Here is a 15,452-nt window from a genome sequence, read left to right as displayed (position 1 = left end):
ACTATTATATTTTACTATTATCGTGTTAATTTTTTTACCATTATTTATTAGCGTTTTGAAGATGCCTAGATTGTTACCAAACTCTTCGCGGATTTCCGTACACCTTTCTCCCGGTGAAATTATGACTTTCATTGTTTTATGTGCGTGGTCTGCACTCGCAGCTCACTAATATTCGGACGCCCGGTGGATACGACCATGACGAATCGGCGTCCGAATAATATATAATAATATAATAGATTATTTTATATACAACGATAATCCACACTCGACAAACCACGATATTGTATCTAATAAGTAATAACTAATAAGCGTACGGTGGACGAAAGCAATAGCAGCGATGTAGTTTCTCATTAGATATTTCCGTAGTGGTGTGCTCGTATATTATATTTTCAACAAGTATTATTATGGTATTTGATTTTAATTAAAATATTTACCGTCCGCCACATTCGAAAATAATTCTTGTGTGCGACAAGCGTCACTTTACTATGCTCTACGTCACTACTTCTATTATACCAATCATATTATTATTATGCTCGCCGAACGAATTTTGAACCACACCGCCGGAAAGAACTTAAAAGGAAGTAGCGCCGCAATGAACACATTTTGAATGATTAATGATGAACATATTATTAAATTATATAATTTGTATATTATGTGTAAGTGTATATTTTAAGTGTAGCCATGTACTGTGTAGGTATATAACATTATTATATTACTATAACTGATGGAATGAACATGTCTAATTTATTGTGTAATATTTTGTAATGTAAATAGTTTCGCTCAAAAGATTGTTCTCTATTTATTTTTTTTTTTTTGTATATAGGTCCCCATCTTTCAATTTTGTATAAATTTAAACTTTTAATCAATGTAAAACGTTTTAAATCTGAAACGTATAAAATTACGTGGTCTAAAAACATAACCTAGGTATATACGACGATTGAATATTTAATGAAAAAAAAAAATAGATTTTTTTATTTCTACCGAGTAAATAATGATGAAACCGTTGATTATATCATACGAATTGAACTACTTACTTTTGAAACTAGACTGTATTTTGTCATAAACCATTAAATTACAAAGACTATAAAAACCAAACCGGATAAACGTGTATGTTGTAAAACTAAAATTGTAATATTTCATTATTATTTTTGTTCATTAATTGATTTTTTTTTTTAATATCTGTTAAATTGTCAAGTTCTTTATTAATCATAATTTATTGTTTACTCATGCACTGAACCTATTATAAGTCAAATCCTTGTGATACTGCGTGGTGTTATTGTCGTTTGATTTGCTTGATTAGAATAATTTTAAAATGTTCAACAGTAATTATATTGTTGTAGGTACTTACCTTAAACTTGAAAACTAAATGTATTACAGAGTAACTTATTGTAGAAACAGAGAGTTTCAAAATGTGTCGTTTATTTTTATTTTAGATGACTTCCTGGATGAATTTATCAAGCAAACGCAATAGGCGTCACCTATAGTACATTTTCAGAATATCTCGTTACGAAATCTGCAATCTGCATTTATATTTTACAATCTAGGTTTAAGAATAGGTAGATATTATATCGTATGTGAACCAGTGTATAGCACATAGATACAAGCCAGTTGATGTAATAATCCGGTTGTTGACAGATCGACATTGTTTATCGCAGTACGTGGTTCACATGACTTCTTATAAGGAAACAAAGTGGAAGAGAAGGGAAAAATACTTGGTGTTGGGTTGTCGGTTGTACCCGCACCGAAAACGTAATAGAAAAAAAATAATATATCTTTTAATGACTGGTATAATGTTTATGTATATATTATTTTGTATTTACACGTCATGCACATTAAATTTTATAAATAAAAATACAAACAAAACGGTCCCAAAAAACACATGCAAGTGCTTAATACCTGCAGCGGTGTCGTCTTCTATATTATGTTATACAGAAAATAAAACGTAATTGATAGATATAATAAGGAAATTAAGTTATACTTATTGTCTACCATTAAAATGTTACCTATATAAGTTAACTTAATGTACAATTCAATAATATATGCGCCAGTAACGATGTATTATATAGGTAAGATATAAAAAAAAAATACGTTCATAAATAAAATATATTAATATTTCGTTTAATGAGCAACAATCTGAATAGTGAATAGCTTTACTAGAATATAACGCGAACGCGTAACGGGTAAGAGGGCGTAATATTCGTGAATGGCGTGTCGATAAAAATATATATAACAGAATAATAATTGATCGATCACATTCTCAAAAACTAGAACAACAATGACGTAATATTCAATATCATACTAATATATATATATATATTTATATAGGTTTACTGTCACTCTGACTTCGTACGATTATTTCTTACTATTAAAATAAACATACGTCGTATTTTAATGTCGTTTCCGTCCGTTTACTATCTTCCGGTCGAAGATAAAACGATGAAACAATCAAAGAATTCCCACGTAAAAAGAAGTAGAGTAAATTAACGACGAATTCAGTGTCATGTCGGGGGCCCAGTTTACAAATGCCTTCAACGACGAAGACACGAACTTGACCTCTTAATACAATGACCAATGTGACGTGCAACCATAACGATTTATTAGATTTTGATTTAATGATTGAATTTTGAGTGGAGAAAAACGATATTTAGAACAAAAAATGTATGTTGCGGTACTATGACTATTTTCATTATTAAAAAAAAAGGCGAAATAAACTATCGATTAGACATATAATTTCAAATCATTAAAACGTTAAATAGGAATTTATCATTCACCATTTTTATATCGAATTACCCTACAGCTAGTGTTGTTACATGTGATTTATTTCTGCAAATGCAGAAAAACAACATACATGTGAATTTGAGCAATTTTTTGGTAATATACTACGCCCTATTGCCCGACAGGCGGTCAGCGTGACCGGTTAAATCTATTGGTAACACGACGACGACTGACGTTCGACAACACAAGTAAACTTTGTATATGGTACAATGAATGTATGGTGAAGGGAGCGCCTAGTTAATCGACAACTTGAACAGTGGCGTAGGCGCTGAACGTGACCTTTTTGGGTTCGTCGTAGGTATGTTGATAGAGTTGGCTCTTGTTGTTTTTCTTGATCACTGACTTAAGATGTCCGCCATTTTTGGCCTGTTGCCTGTGCTGCTGATGGAGCTGCTGCTGATAGAGCTGTTGCTGTTGTTGTTGTTGTTGCTGATATTGGCCGAGTTGGTGATGTTGATGGTGGTGTTGATGGCTAAAATATTGATAAAAGTTGGCGGTGACAGATTCACCGACGCTGTTACGGCGCCGGAAAGCTACGGGTTGCAGGTCCTGTAGTGGCGGTGACTGATTTCCAGAAGTTATCTCACGGAGTTTTCCGAAGAACCGGTTTCCGAAAGATGACGGCTGCTGCTGTTCGTTGTTCGGGTACCGACTGAACGCAACTGGTGGAGGATGTGACGGTTGGACAGCGGCCAGCTGTAACGGTTGTTGTTGCCGGCGACCCGGGCCTGTGCTCCTGCTTCGAGTCCGACTGCTGGACCGCGATGACTGCCTGTGTTGTTCGTACCTACCATCCAGCCTGTCGTAATCGGCCGTCGACCACAGCCGATCCGAAATGACGGTTGTCGGCGATTGAGCGGCGGGTGACTTGGCCGCTGAGTCTTGGCCGGACTTCCTTTCCGGTTCCGGACTGGCCGGCGGCAACACGGCGCAATGGTTGACATTGACCCTAATGAACTGACCCCTTACTACCTTCTGTTGCCTCCTGTAGTCTTCGTTACTTCCGTCACCATCGTCCGGTTTCACCTTATATTTCCTCCTTTCCGGTCTCTGCGGAGGTGGCTCAATGCCACCGTCACCATCGTCTCGGTCTTGATTATCGTCTCCGTAGGATCGGTCTTTAGTCGTCGGCCTTGGAGATTCGGGCGTGCTTATGCTTATGATGTTTGACTGAGACGAATCCCTGGAGGTTGAGTTAGCCGCCGCCACCACAGGTCCCGCTGTCACTTCGATGTGCGTCACCCCGTCGGTATCGGTCCGCTGCACCAGGTTGAATCGGTTCACTTCAGGCATTGCCGTTAGTGCTATGTTGCCACTTATGCTGCCACCGCTGACACCGACTTTGCGCCTCTGTGATGACAACGGTCCACCGGCACCATTCGTATGGCCGACCCAAGGCTTCGGTTCCAACTTCATGCGTCTGCTGTGCTCCTGGTACGCCCGACACACGTCCTGCAGCCGGTTGTCCCGGCTCCGGACCACGATGGCTTCTAGGCCTGCGGATGGTGTCCTCCTGGTCTTGATCACCCATACTGCAATACCAGGTAGTGCAGCAGCATCTGTGTGGCAGAACGCCACGTCGGTCAGCCCATATGCCTCCCGACCAGATCCGTCGGCCGTCTCCGTGGCGACCGTGACTGGCGCCTGTTCACCTCTCAGTGAAGCGGCGTCCGCGTCATCGCTGTCTTCTGAAACGCCGCTGCTGTTGGCACTGTCCGACGCTGCACCCGCCGCTGCCGACACAGCTGCCAACGTTCCTGTCTTCCTCTTTGCGGGATCGTCGTACGAGCCTAGCGACGCCAAGTCCTCATCTGACTCAAAACCCTCGTCGTCTGGCCGCTTCCTCTGGTACGGGATGATCTCCAGCCCGGCATCCCGGCTGCATGCCACCGTACACCGGCGTCCCGGTAACCGGCCACGTTGTTGCTGCTTTTTGCATAGCTGTCTGACCAGCGTAGCCAGGCTATCTGAGTCAGCCGATCCTTGGACGGGCCCCCGGCCTAGCAGCTCGCAGTCAGCCGTCGTTATCGTTGTCGTCACGCTCATCGTCACCTGAAACAACAAAATTCCGTCATCATATTAATATACCAGCTATAGTGTATCTGGATCAATTCCCGGATTTATCCCTATTTTATTGTGAATTTTTATATAATATTAGGTACCCCTAATGCAAATGTAGTTTTTATAATATCGTATAAACTATAAGTTTAAAATAATCATTTTTTCATAGTATTTTTATCCATCACCAAACAACGTTCGGGTTTGACCGAAATAACTATTGATTATAACTATTTTTTAACCACTGTACCGTTGTAGATGTAGCATATAGTTTGAAATTCATTTATAGTGACTATAGTTTTCCATACAAAAAAACGTCGTTTGTAAAGAGTTTTGCTTAAGAGTTAGGATCACTCATTAAAATTTTAAATATTTAACACTAATAATAGAAGCAATAATGTGGTTTGGTTATTATATGATCGCTGCAGTGGCCATCAGTTGACTCTTGTGCTCGACACCTGTAGCACCTAATGTTGATTTGATGAAGATTAATTTTTGCTATAATTAATTTTAAGCGGTTTAGGTGTTCTTCTGTAGTCGGTAATAATAAAAGAGAATGTGTCATTGGGCAGAGAATATATGTAAATAACCTTCAGGTGGTGATTGATCGGTAAGAAAGTGCCCCACCAGTGAATAGAACCGTGAAACGTACAACGACCCACTGATAACCGTTGGTTTGGTCAGGAGGGGTTCTCCTTGTATCGTTGAAGGGTAAAGAAACTGGAAACTGGCACTGTTTTCCAGTGACCCAGAACAGCATAGAGTAATTTATAAAAAATGTATACTGACAGTGGTTTCTACCAATTTAAACATTTTTTAAATTCCCAATGTTGTATTTTAAATTGTTATGGTTAAGTGATGAGTTGTACGTATAATTTATGAGTATATATAAGAGCATGAAGTACTTATATCATGATCTGAAATTTAAAGAAAAATCCCATTTCTCTTAATATGTTAATGAATTAAGTATATTAAATTGCTTCCTTGCTTTCTTGTAAGCACTCGTGGTTAAGTAAACGATAAATATATTTTTTATGATTGATATAAATTAATCTCGAATTCAATATTAATTTCAATATATAAAATATTATAGTATTGATTTTTAATTAAAACGTTTGCTAATTGATCGATATATATTATATTATATTATATATATATTTTAAATTTATTACTTATTTGGTAATTCATTTTTGGATCATTTAATTATATATTTTATTCGCTGTCATATCGATTAGGTAAAGTAAATATATTTAATACCAGTTAGTACCAGTTTTTGGTATAACACACGGTATGTAATCAACATTTTTTTGCATTCAAATTCAAAACACCCTATAGTTCGCTATATTGATTTTTTATGATATTATATCATAATTATTCACGAAATGATTATAGTAACTATTTAACAACTCAAATTTAGCTATTTAAAATATTTTTATGTTTTCATATTAAACACATATGAACGATTTGCACTGCAGATTACCGGACGAGTAGGTTATCAGAAATAGTCACGTTTGAAAATAGATCATATTATCCTGCAGACAGTTAGTCGGACCTGGATCAAAGCAACGGTATTGACTCGGACGTATTAAGCCTCCGTACACGGTCATAACAACATTTCGATGATAGGTCACAAACACGAGTAAACACCACGGTAGTAATCCATTTCAGTATTCGCACATCTTCCTTTCCGGTTGACATTTTTATTTGTATTAGTCGGATGAATCTTTTCTGTTTGTTTAATAGATAAAAAAAACGTGTTTCGAAATACTTGTCGACTAGACGACAGTTTAATTACTGTTTAAACTGGAACGTTATGCAACGCCGTTACAAAAAAAAATGCATACAACTACCTATACCATCATTCTCTCTCTATCGCACTGTCTCTCGTCCTCTTTCTCTGCCCGTTTATTTGTAGGTGTGACCAAAAGTAAGCCATCGGTTGTTTATCGAGAAACGTATTATATTACACACGTTAAACCTGACTGACGATGTCCACGATTATATTTACGTATATATTTAATCATTTAATATTTGATACGTTCGTTGAAGTCTCCGATCAGTATTTTATACGTGCTGGTTATAGCTACCTATATTATAAAAATCTGACGTCATCCGGAACAATATTGGAGGGAAAAAACGAAGATTCTAGAATAAAAATTCTTGTATTCCGATACTTACTTTCTACATTTAATATTATAATAGTATATGCTTTTGTTCACATTTTGTTTTCAATGGAACTTTTTTGGTTTCCTCAATATTCGAAAAACGACTTGGAGACGGGTAAAAGACACTGCTATAATATAGGTCTAAATACTTAGTTTTCAAACACACTCGGAATGCGACGGGGAGTCAACTATTTGCGTGCGAAAAATTGGAGAAAGTCTTACGCGTTTACGGTGTACCTACTGCAGTGTGCAGACAAAAATGCATCAGCCGCAGGTTTCCATTAACGAACAATATGCTCTCGGGGCCACGATAAGAAGTTTTTTGTGGTGTTCGTGGTCTAGTCCTAATGTGCACATGTGTCTAAAAGTACGACGAGTGCAAAAATATACAACTATACAATTTCCAGTAAATCACATTTACCGACTAAAGAGCGTTAATCAGAATAATTATATGTATAATGTTATATATATTAAAAAGAATTCTCCATTTGCGCTTGCAGAAGTCGGATCGTAGTCAGCTGACGTACTAACGGTGCGACAGTGGAGGTCAAAAATTATCATCAAAAGAACGATCTAAAACGAATCACGTACCTACCTATACCAATTCTTCAAAACTCATCATTTTTCAATAACGCTTCCGAACGATTAATTTTGGGACACCAATGGAGGTCGTATGCTACTTTTTAAGATAACGCTCGTGATCAGATTTTAATCGGTTACTGTTTATTTAACGATAAACGTTAATCATGGCATTGGAATCATCCGTTGTACAGCATAAGTCTCTTTGGAATATTGAGAACGATCAAAATCAGTCGAACCAGATTAAGAACATTCTTCGTTTCAAAGACATATATATATATATATTTATAAATGAAAAAACTGTCGGTGGAAAATTGTAATTTATCGACCGATAACATTTTAGCTACATCATAAACCGATCGTTCGCCGAGTACAATTTGTATACAACTAAACGCATACCTATTACATATATATACACATACATATAATGAGCACACCGCACAGAGTTCATAACAATTTTAAGCGAATAAATTTTATATGTATACGTACAATAAAATATAAGGTTTTCAAATACATCGATATATTATAGCGAGATTATTATTCTAGCATACGCATATCATTATAATATAATTCCCGTATCTAGCGAGCATATAGGTAAATAGGTAATGTAATACAAATAACTATGGCGAATGTAAACAAATTTAAAACGATAACATCGACTGAAGTTCCGCAGCAATCGAATTCTATCAGCTGCAATATGCCTATTATAGGTACATAATATTTACTATGCTAAACGATTCTCAAACACAATAATATTGTTCGTTTATCACGAAATCACTTTCGTCGCTGCTCATTATATCGACCACCTATTACAAACTATATAAAGTCGACGAGATTGCGACACGGCTATCTTCTTCTTGTACTTCTTACGTCGTGATCCATCCGCTTTCGTCGTGTCATCAACGAAATAGATGTCTTCAGAGTGACGTTATACAACGTAACGGCTGTGCTCTGTTTTTTTTTTTTTTTCACTTTTATTATTTTAAATAATAAATGACCCGTGAACACAGTGCTCACGAAATCGTCACACACATATAGTCCGAAGGTTCTTAAATTGCTCTTATTTAGTTTTTTAATTTTTATTTTTCGAGCAATATGCTCACAAACCACTCTATAAATGGCTTATGCGTGTTGTAATTTCGTCGCCATGTACAAACACGCGTAATTAGCCGTAATTGTTCATCGCCCACCATGTTACGACATCTGAATAATAATTATACACCATAAACCAGTACAGATTCATAATAGGCAATCGGTAGACCGTAATATTATCACCAGAATCGGGTCGATATGACAGATCGACTGTGTAGAACTCGTATTAATTATAAGTTATAACGCACTAGGTATACTATCGTGTTATGTTTGATGTTGTGCCGAAGATTTAAAAACAATAATTTGTCTACGTCGTCTCATAATGATGACACAATTCATATACGGTGATTGTATACATATGTATTATAGCGGTACAGAAAACAGATAGTATGTTACTAATATTTCTAGTATATCTACCGATTTGTTTAAGACGGTAGTTATTATAAAATAAAATGCGCAACCTACGCATTACATAAGATATAAATAAACTCGTATTATTCGAATTACGAACCTTTATAGGAACTTAAGCTTAATTAACGATGATTCGTGTAAACAATATTTAACAATAGATTTTATTAGGCATCTGAAGATTTAAAAAGTATACAAAACCTGAAGTGTGAATTGTATGAAAAGCAATAGAAAGTGTTAACGGTGTCAAAAAAAAGATAAATAACCATCTGGGGCCCACACACCAAATAACCTGTAGACAAATATTCTCCAGAATAATAATTGTGAAATTCGCGTAATTATGTATATTACATTATATTATATTATCCGCCTCCGGCTTTTGTATAGCCTTTTACGTACGACCGTAAACTAAACTCTGAGTTGTATGTATTTAATATCCATCATTTCAGATTATATTAAGAGATAAACTTTAAAGTACTTTAAGTTTTATTATTATTATAAATATATACATTTTTAGAACTTTTAGTTAATTAATATAAAATGAGTCATTTCAATCATATTGTTTGTCACAGTAGATTAATAATTTAATATATTAAGAAACATTATTTTATTCGAAATATAGACATATATTTTATTAGATTGTCTTTGGACACTTGCCATTGGGTCACATCTAACATTTATCCATGATTCCATGTTATGTTAATAATATATAAAATATTTGGACGTGTTCAATGAATAATATCTTATACACAATACACTGAGTTTATTTTATTAAGTTACATAATTTTTTTCATCTTGATATTATATTTTTTAAATTATTGTTTCTAAAATGATTTATTCAAAGTCTTAACATAAAAAAAAAAACTGTTACATAATATCTTTGTTGGTATTTTAGCCATTTGATTTTCCTTATAAAATATTTTAAAGTTAAATCTTATTCATAAGAAGAAATTTGATCTGTAGGCTAGTGCAGGGATAGTACCAAATTGTATAACCAATCATTTCAGCATGCCTACTCGTTTTGACTATCATCTAGTCAAGATCAGATGTGGAATTAGACGTCAGATTTTCTGAATAATACACCATCATAATATTATACTATTATTATTAATATTTTTGAGTACCTATAGTGCACTGTATTTGGACCACTTTTTTCGAATACAATTTAGATTATATTTTCGAGGTGCTCAATAAACATTACTCTTACTTTAAATATTTGTTTATAGTTGTTTAGGTAAAGAGAAAACAATATGAAGTTTCTGCAGTATGAATAAAAATTAGAAATATGTGTATATTGTGAAAGTTCGGCATACTTATAACTACTGGCGGCGACGACGGCGTGACTGTAAATACATATTTTATGATCGAAATGATACTGAGCTTTTTTTCTAACTACGGGTAAGTATACCTTTGCAGACGGCCTGCAAAGCCGCAAATATTAATAGAATCGGTATATTCAGTCGACTAAGGTTATTAACACTTGCATCTAAGGCGTTGTGAGCGTATATTATAGTAAAAAATATGCACTATGTACCTACTGTAACTATACCAACTATATCCAAACACAATACCTTACTCACTGAGTACGATCGTATTAGATTTGATACAAAAAAATTATTGTGAATATAATACTCGTTGTACTAGACGGGCTGCGTGCGTCGAGGGCATAGCATAATAATATTACACTAGGTACGCGCGATAGGAAATTATTCTAATTTTCCGTCAGACCGGAAACAATAATACTATCGTTACTACAGGTGTAATCGTCAACGTCGTCGTCGTTGTCGGCGTCCAGGAATCCCAACCTACAGTCAACGTCTATTATAATACAATTCGTCTCCGAATGATTCGTCAAACGCGACCTTGTACTAGTTTCACGGTCGGCGATCATCACCTCCACTCATCTCAACACACACACACACACACACACACACACATATAAGTTGGGGAAGTATCGTTTAGGTATCATATTTTACCTTTGGCGGCGTTAAATACGTTTGTACACACAAATCATAACAAAATATGTATACGTCCGATTGCGGCGGGACGGTAAATGTGCAATCGATAAAACGACGACACAAAATCTAAACGCGATGCAGGCTGGCCGTCGCAAATACCGCCAGAAAAGTCTCGGGCTGAATTGGATTTACAGTCGTTCAGACGACTCGTGCACATTTCGAGTATCATTGGTTCCCTTCAGACTGCATTATCGTCTTTATACTAAACTGTATTATATATTATTATATTAGAGCACGATATCGGTCGGCACATGCACTTTCTAAACAACGAGTGTGTGTGTGTATATATATACCCACGCGCGTTAACGAAATAACGTCATTAAAATCGCATTTGTGCCGACGATGTGGTATTATTATTATTATATAGCTGCAGAGTGCAGGTAGGTATATGTCTGCCACAGTGAAGACAGTCACGGTTGTCGAATTTCCAGCTCAAACGTCGTCACAGTCCCAATGTCCGGCTTACGGTCGGACCAACCATATTGTATAATAAGCCGGCTGCTAAGTAGAAAGATTAAAGTGTGGCCATATGCAAGTCTAAAATCTGGAATCTTGATTTATTATTAATTCCCCAATCATATGTTAATATTTATATAATCTATATCTTGGGTGATCAAATGCAAAGTATCATAGATTGGTAGATAGTTTTATTAAAATGACATATTAAAGCTAAACTTATTTTTACAATGATAACAGTCAAAACGTGTGTGTGTCGATAATGTCCATTCAAGTCTCAAGAGAGATATCCCTATTGTAGAAAGAGATAATCGTGAAGCTACTACCATATAATTATACAAATACGAGTGGAAGAATATAATTATAATTTTAATAATATCTTTAAGTATTGTTTTTAATTGTAAACACATTTCCTTATTGTTACGTTATATGTGAAGGATTGTACATTTTATATTACAATACTTCAATTAGGTACCTATAAATACTTTTAAAATTATTTAATTGTATGTCACATTTTTTTATATTATCTAAGTATGTATTTAATATGTAAAGGTGCAATTTAATATTTGTGTAAGGTGCTTTGCCACACTCCCCCTACATCGACACTGACATTCATAATTTTGGCCCAAGTCGGTCAGCTATGGGTCGCCATATATACAAGGTGTTTTGAAGCTGAGTGAACAAATAACCGCCATACCTAGTAGTAATCCATTAACATTTGTCGAAAAAACAAACAAGGTCCTACGCCGCACAATATATCATATGCGTTTTTTTAAATTCATCTGAAATTATTAGTGTATTGTGTTCAGGTGAAACGAAATACCATTTGTTCAAACATACACTACATTTTTTTTGACAATGTTTGAACACCAAAGACACCAGGTGTAAAATAAATTTTAATGCATAGTTAAACGAGTGATGTGCGTTAAGACTGCGTCGTCTTTATGTTTTCTGAAGACATAATATTTTTACCTACATATTATATTAATCGTTAGACATCGAATATTCTTCGTTCGAACGCATCATATTATATTATTTGTATAAAAGAGCACATTAAACATAATTCAATATCACACAGATATTAGATACGATAGTATTTGTAAATTGTTATCGTATTGAAATCACCAGTGAATGCTGCAGCGTGTATAGCGCATAATAATATAATAAAACGACCTACTTAAAAGTGATGCATATAATGTGTCCGACAAGCGTTTTCATGGTAAAGCAATAATATCCAGTAGCTGCAACTATACTGTAATAACATACTATAATATACTATAGTATTACCTACATTTCGTTTTGTGCAAATTGTTAAAACAATGCTCGGCAATGAAAATGCTTAATTCATTAAATTATGTTAACACTGCAATTTGCAAGCAGTTAACGTATTTTTCCTTACTGTTTTATTTAGCAAAATTAATATATTATTATTAAATTCACATGATGTTATCGGCTATTAAAAATCTTGTGTTCAAGTGATACGCCCATGATACGTCACACAACACAATAGAATATTCTTAGTAGGTACAATAATAGTAATCATTTTAAAATAGTATAGAGTTACAGACAATACGTTTTTTTTAATTGTTTTAGTTAACAAGATACTAACTAATTTGCACCGAAAATAATAGTTTCACTTGTTAAAACAATAAACAATAATAAAACTATCCGAGTTACGTTTTCGGTCGGATTTGAATGGATATTTGCTGTACACTTATACAGTGTACATAGTGAAAAAAAAATAACCGTAGTAGAATCCGCATTGTCGAGTCAATTGTTTTTCGACATCTAATTCGATGGCAGAAAGGAGGAATGTACACGGCGTGTCCTGCATCTATGAAAGATTATAAAATTCTATAATGTATCTTACGTTTTCGGACGTTTCACTGTAATCCGCTATGAAAACATCAATCTAGAAACATTTTTGATTTATTTGTAACGCAGACAATAAGTGCATTGTGCATGCAATGAACAGACAATATAATATGTGATGTCTAGGTCTCGTCTGGTCTTGGTTTCGTATGTAGGGTTTATCAAATTCTTCACCATAATAAATCATCTCCAATTGACTTTTCAGGATGGAATAAACACACCATGTAATTTTGACTGTTGAGTTAGTTTTCACAGCAAACACGTTTTAAACCCATTTATCTTATACCATTTAATATCAGTTTGCTGAATTCGGTGTTTTGGCAATCAACGCTGCATTGAATTTTCTACTTATGTCATTTTTAAAATATCTACCTTATCCTACTCACATATAATAAGAACAATGCGCCGATTATTATATAGTAAAATATCAAAATTTCAATAAGCAAATGTTTTTTTTTTGAGAACTATTTAGGGGGGAAGTAGGTAAACACTCTCCAGTTCAGTAAGTATCGAGTGTACCTGGTCATTGAGGAGTAAGTCACTGTAATGTGTAAGAATTGATCGTACAAACATTTGGTGATAATTTCAAGTATTTACGGCTATTTATTTATGAATTAGATAGGCACAAAAAAATTAGAAAACTGATTGGTGTTAAATTTTACGAGTGAATCGATTTTGTCAAAAACTGGGTTTGCCTTTGCATAAAAATTCCTATTTTCCCTTAATTTTATTATTTTTTTTTCGTTTATTTTATACACAAACCACCCTTAAAGTTGAAAATTAAAGCATTTACTGCTTCAAAAAGTGATGATGACAAACTCAAAAATTAAAATTATTAAAAAATCAGAATCTGAAATATGTAATATATTGTATTATGTATTTATAAAAGATTTTGATTGTTTATAAACCAATATCCAATAGCTATTATACCATTAAATTATGAATACTGCATCAAAATTATAGGGAACAAAACTATAATATACAATATTGTTTAGAATATGTTGACAGAATAGGGATCAACTTTAATCAACTATATTACAATATAGAACGAATTAATAATCTAGTGTTTGAAAATTGAACTACCTGCCCGCGACCCTGCAATAAGAAATAAAAAAAAGTTACATTGAGGATTGATAAAGTTATGTTGATTTACTAAGCTATATTAAAAATAATTTTCTATCTGTGTACAGATACCTAATATATTATAATTTGTATATATACCCATTTGTATACATATATATATATATATATATATATTATATGCATATATGAATTTCAGACCGTTAGAAAATAGGATAACCATGCTTTTAACACCGTATACGGAATTGTTATAGAGGTATATTAAACGGTATTACCAGTATTTCCAGTAATACACAACGGTTCGCAGATGCAGACAAAAAGTCAAGAAGAGTTATCGAATACCGATTGGGAATAAAGTATTATTTCATTATAAAATAAATTATCATTCGATTTTTTTTACACGGTTCTGTAGAATTTGTCCTAGAGGACAACAATTCTAAAATAAACTGTTCCCCAAAAATACCACATTTTCAATAATCATGTGTAAAAGTTAAATTGTAAAAGATGATTTGTCACATTTTTCAATGTTTGACAGGAAAATATATTTAATTTCCCGAAAAATAATATTTGGAATCATTGGTGACATGCCACGAAAATCTATTTTTGATTTTAGGACGATAAAATAGTATTCAGTAGGGTATACACAGATAAAATCCACTAAACCAAAATATTTCTGTTTACAATTTACAAACGAGAATATATTATGCGGAGCATTGAACACAATATTTTAAATTGATGAAATGTTCAAAGGATGCACAATTTATTATGAAAAAGTATTTCGTTTAAATAATATTTAGAACAAAAGTTTAACAATACACAGGTAGGTATAGGTATAATAACAATGAACGATATAATATTTATTGGATTATTTAATCGATAAATCAATACAATTAACAATCATAATTACTTTGTCTAATGAAAGGAAACTGAATAAATTTACACCACATAT

The 15,452-nt window shown here is 34.1% G+C and overlaps 1 protein-coding gene across 1 annotated transcript in view; it reads right to left on the bottom strand.

Annotated features, from left to right (window-relative positions):
• Window positions 1-1,860: 1,860 nt before the first annotated feature.
• Window positions 1,861-15,452, bottom strand: part of LOC100574642 — a 31,608-nt gene continuing 18,016 nt past the window's right edge. The window contains exon 2 of the mRNA XM_003241782.4: window positions 1,861-4,827. Coding sequence (XP_003241830.1) covers window positions 3,013-4,821 — 1,809 coding nt within the window. The 5' untranslated portion in view covers window positions 4,822-4,827 and the 3' untranslated portion in view covers window positions 1,861-3,012. The remainder of the gene's footprint in view (window positions 4,828-15,452) is intronic.

Source organism: Acyrthosiphon pisum, chromosome A3 (assembly GCF_005508785.2).
Source record: "Acyrthosiphon pisum isolate AL4f chromosome A3, pea_aphid_22Mar2018_4r6ur, whole genome shotgun sequence".
Lineage (NCBI taxonomy): Eukaryota > Metazoa > Arthropoda > Insecta > Hemiptera > Aphididae > Acyrthosiphon > Acyrthosiphon pisum.
Note: the sequence above shows the minus strand (reverse complement) of the source record. Positions and strands in the feature narration are given on the sequence as shown.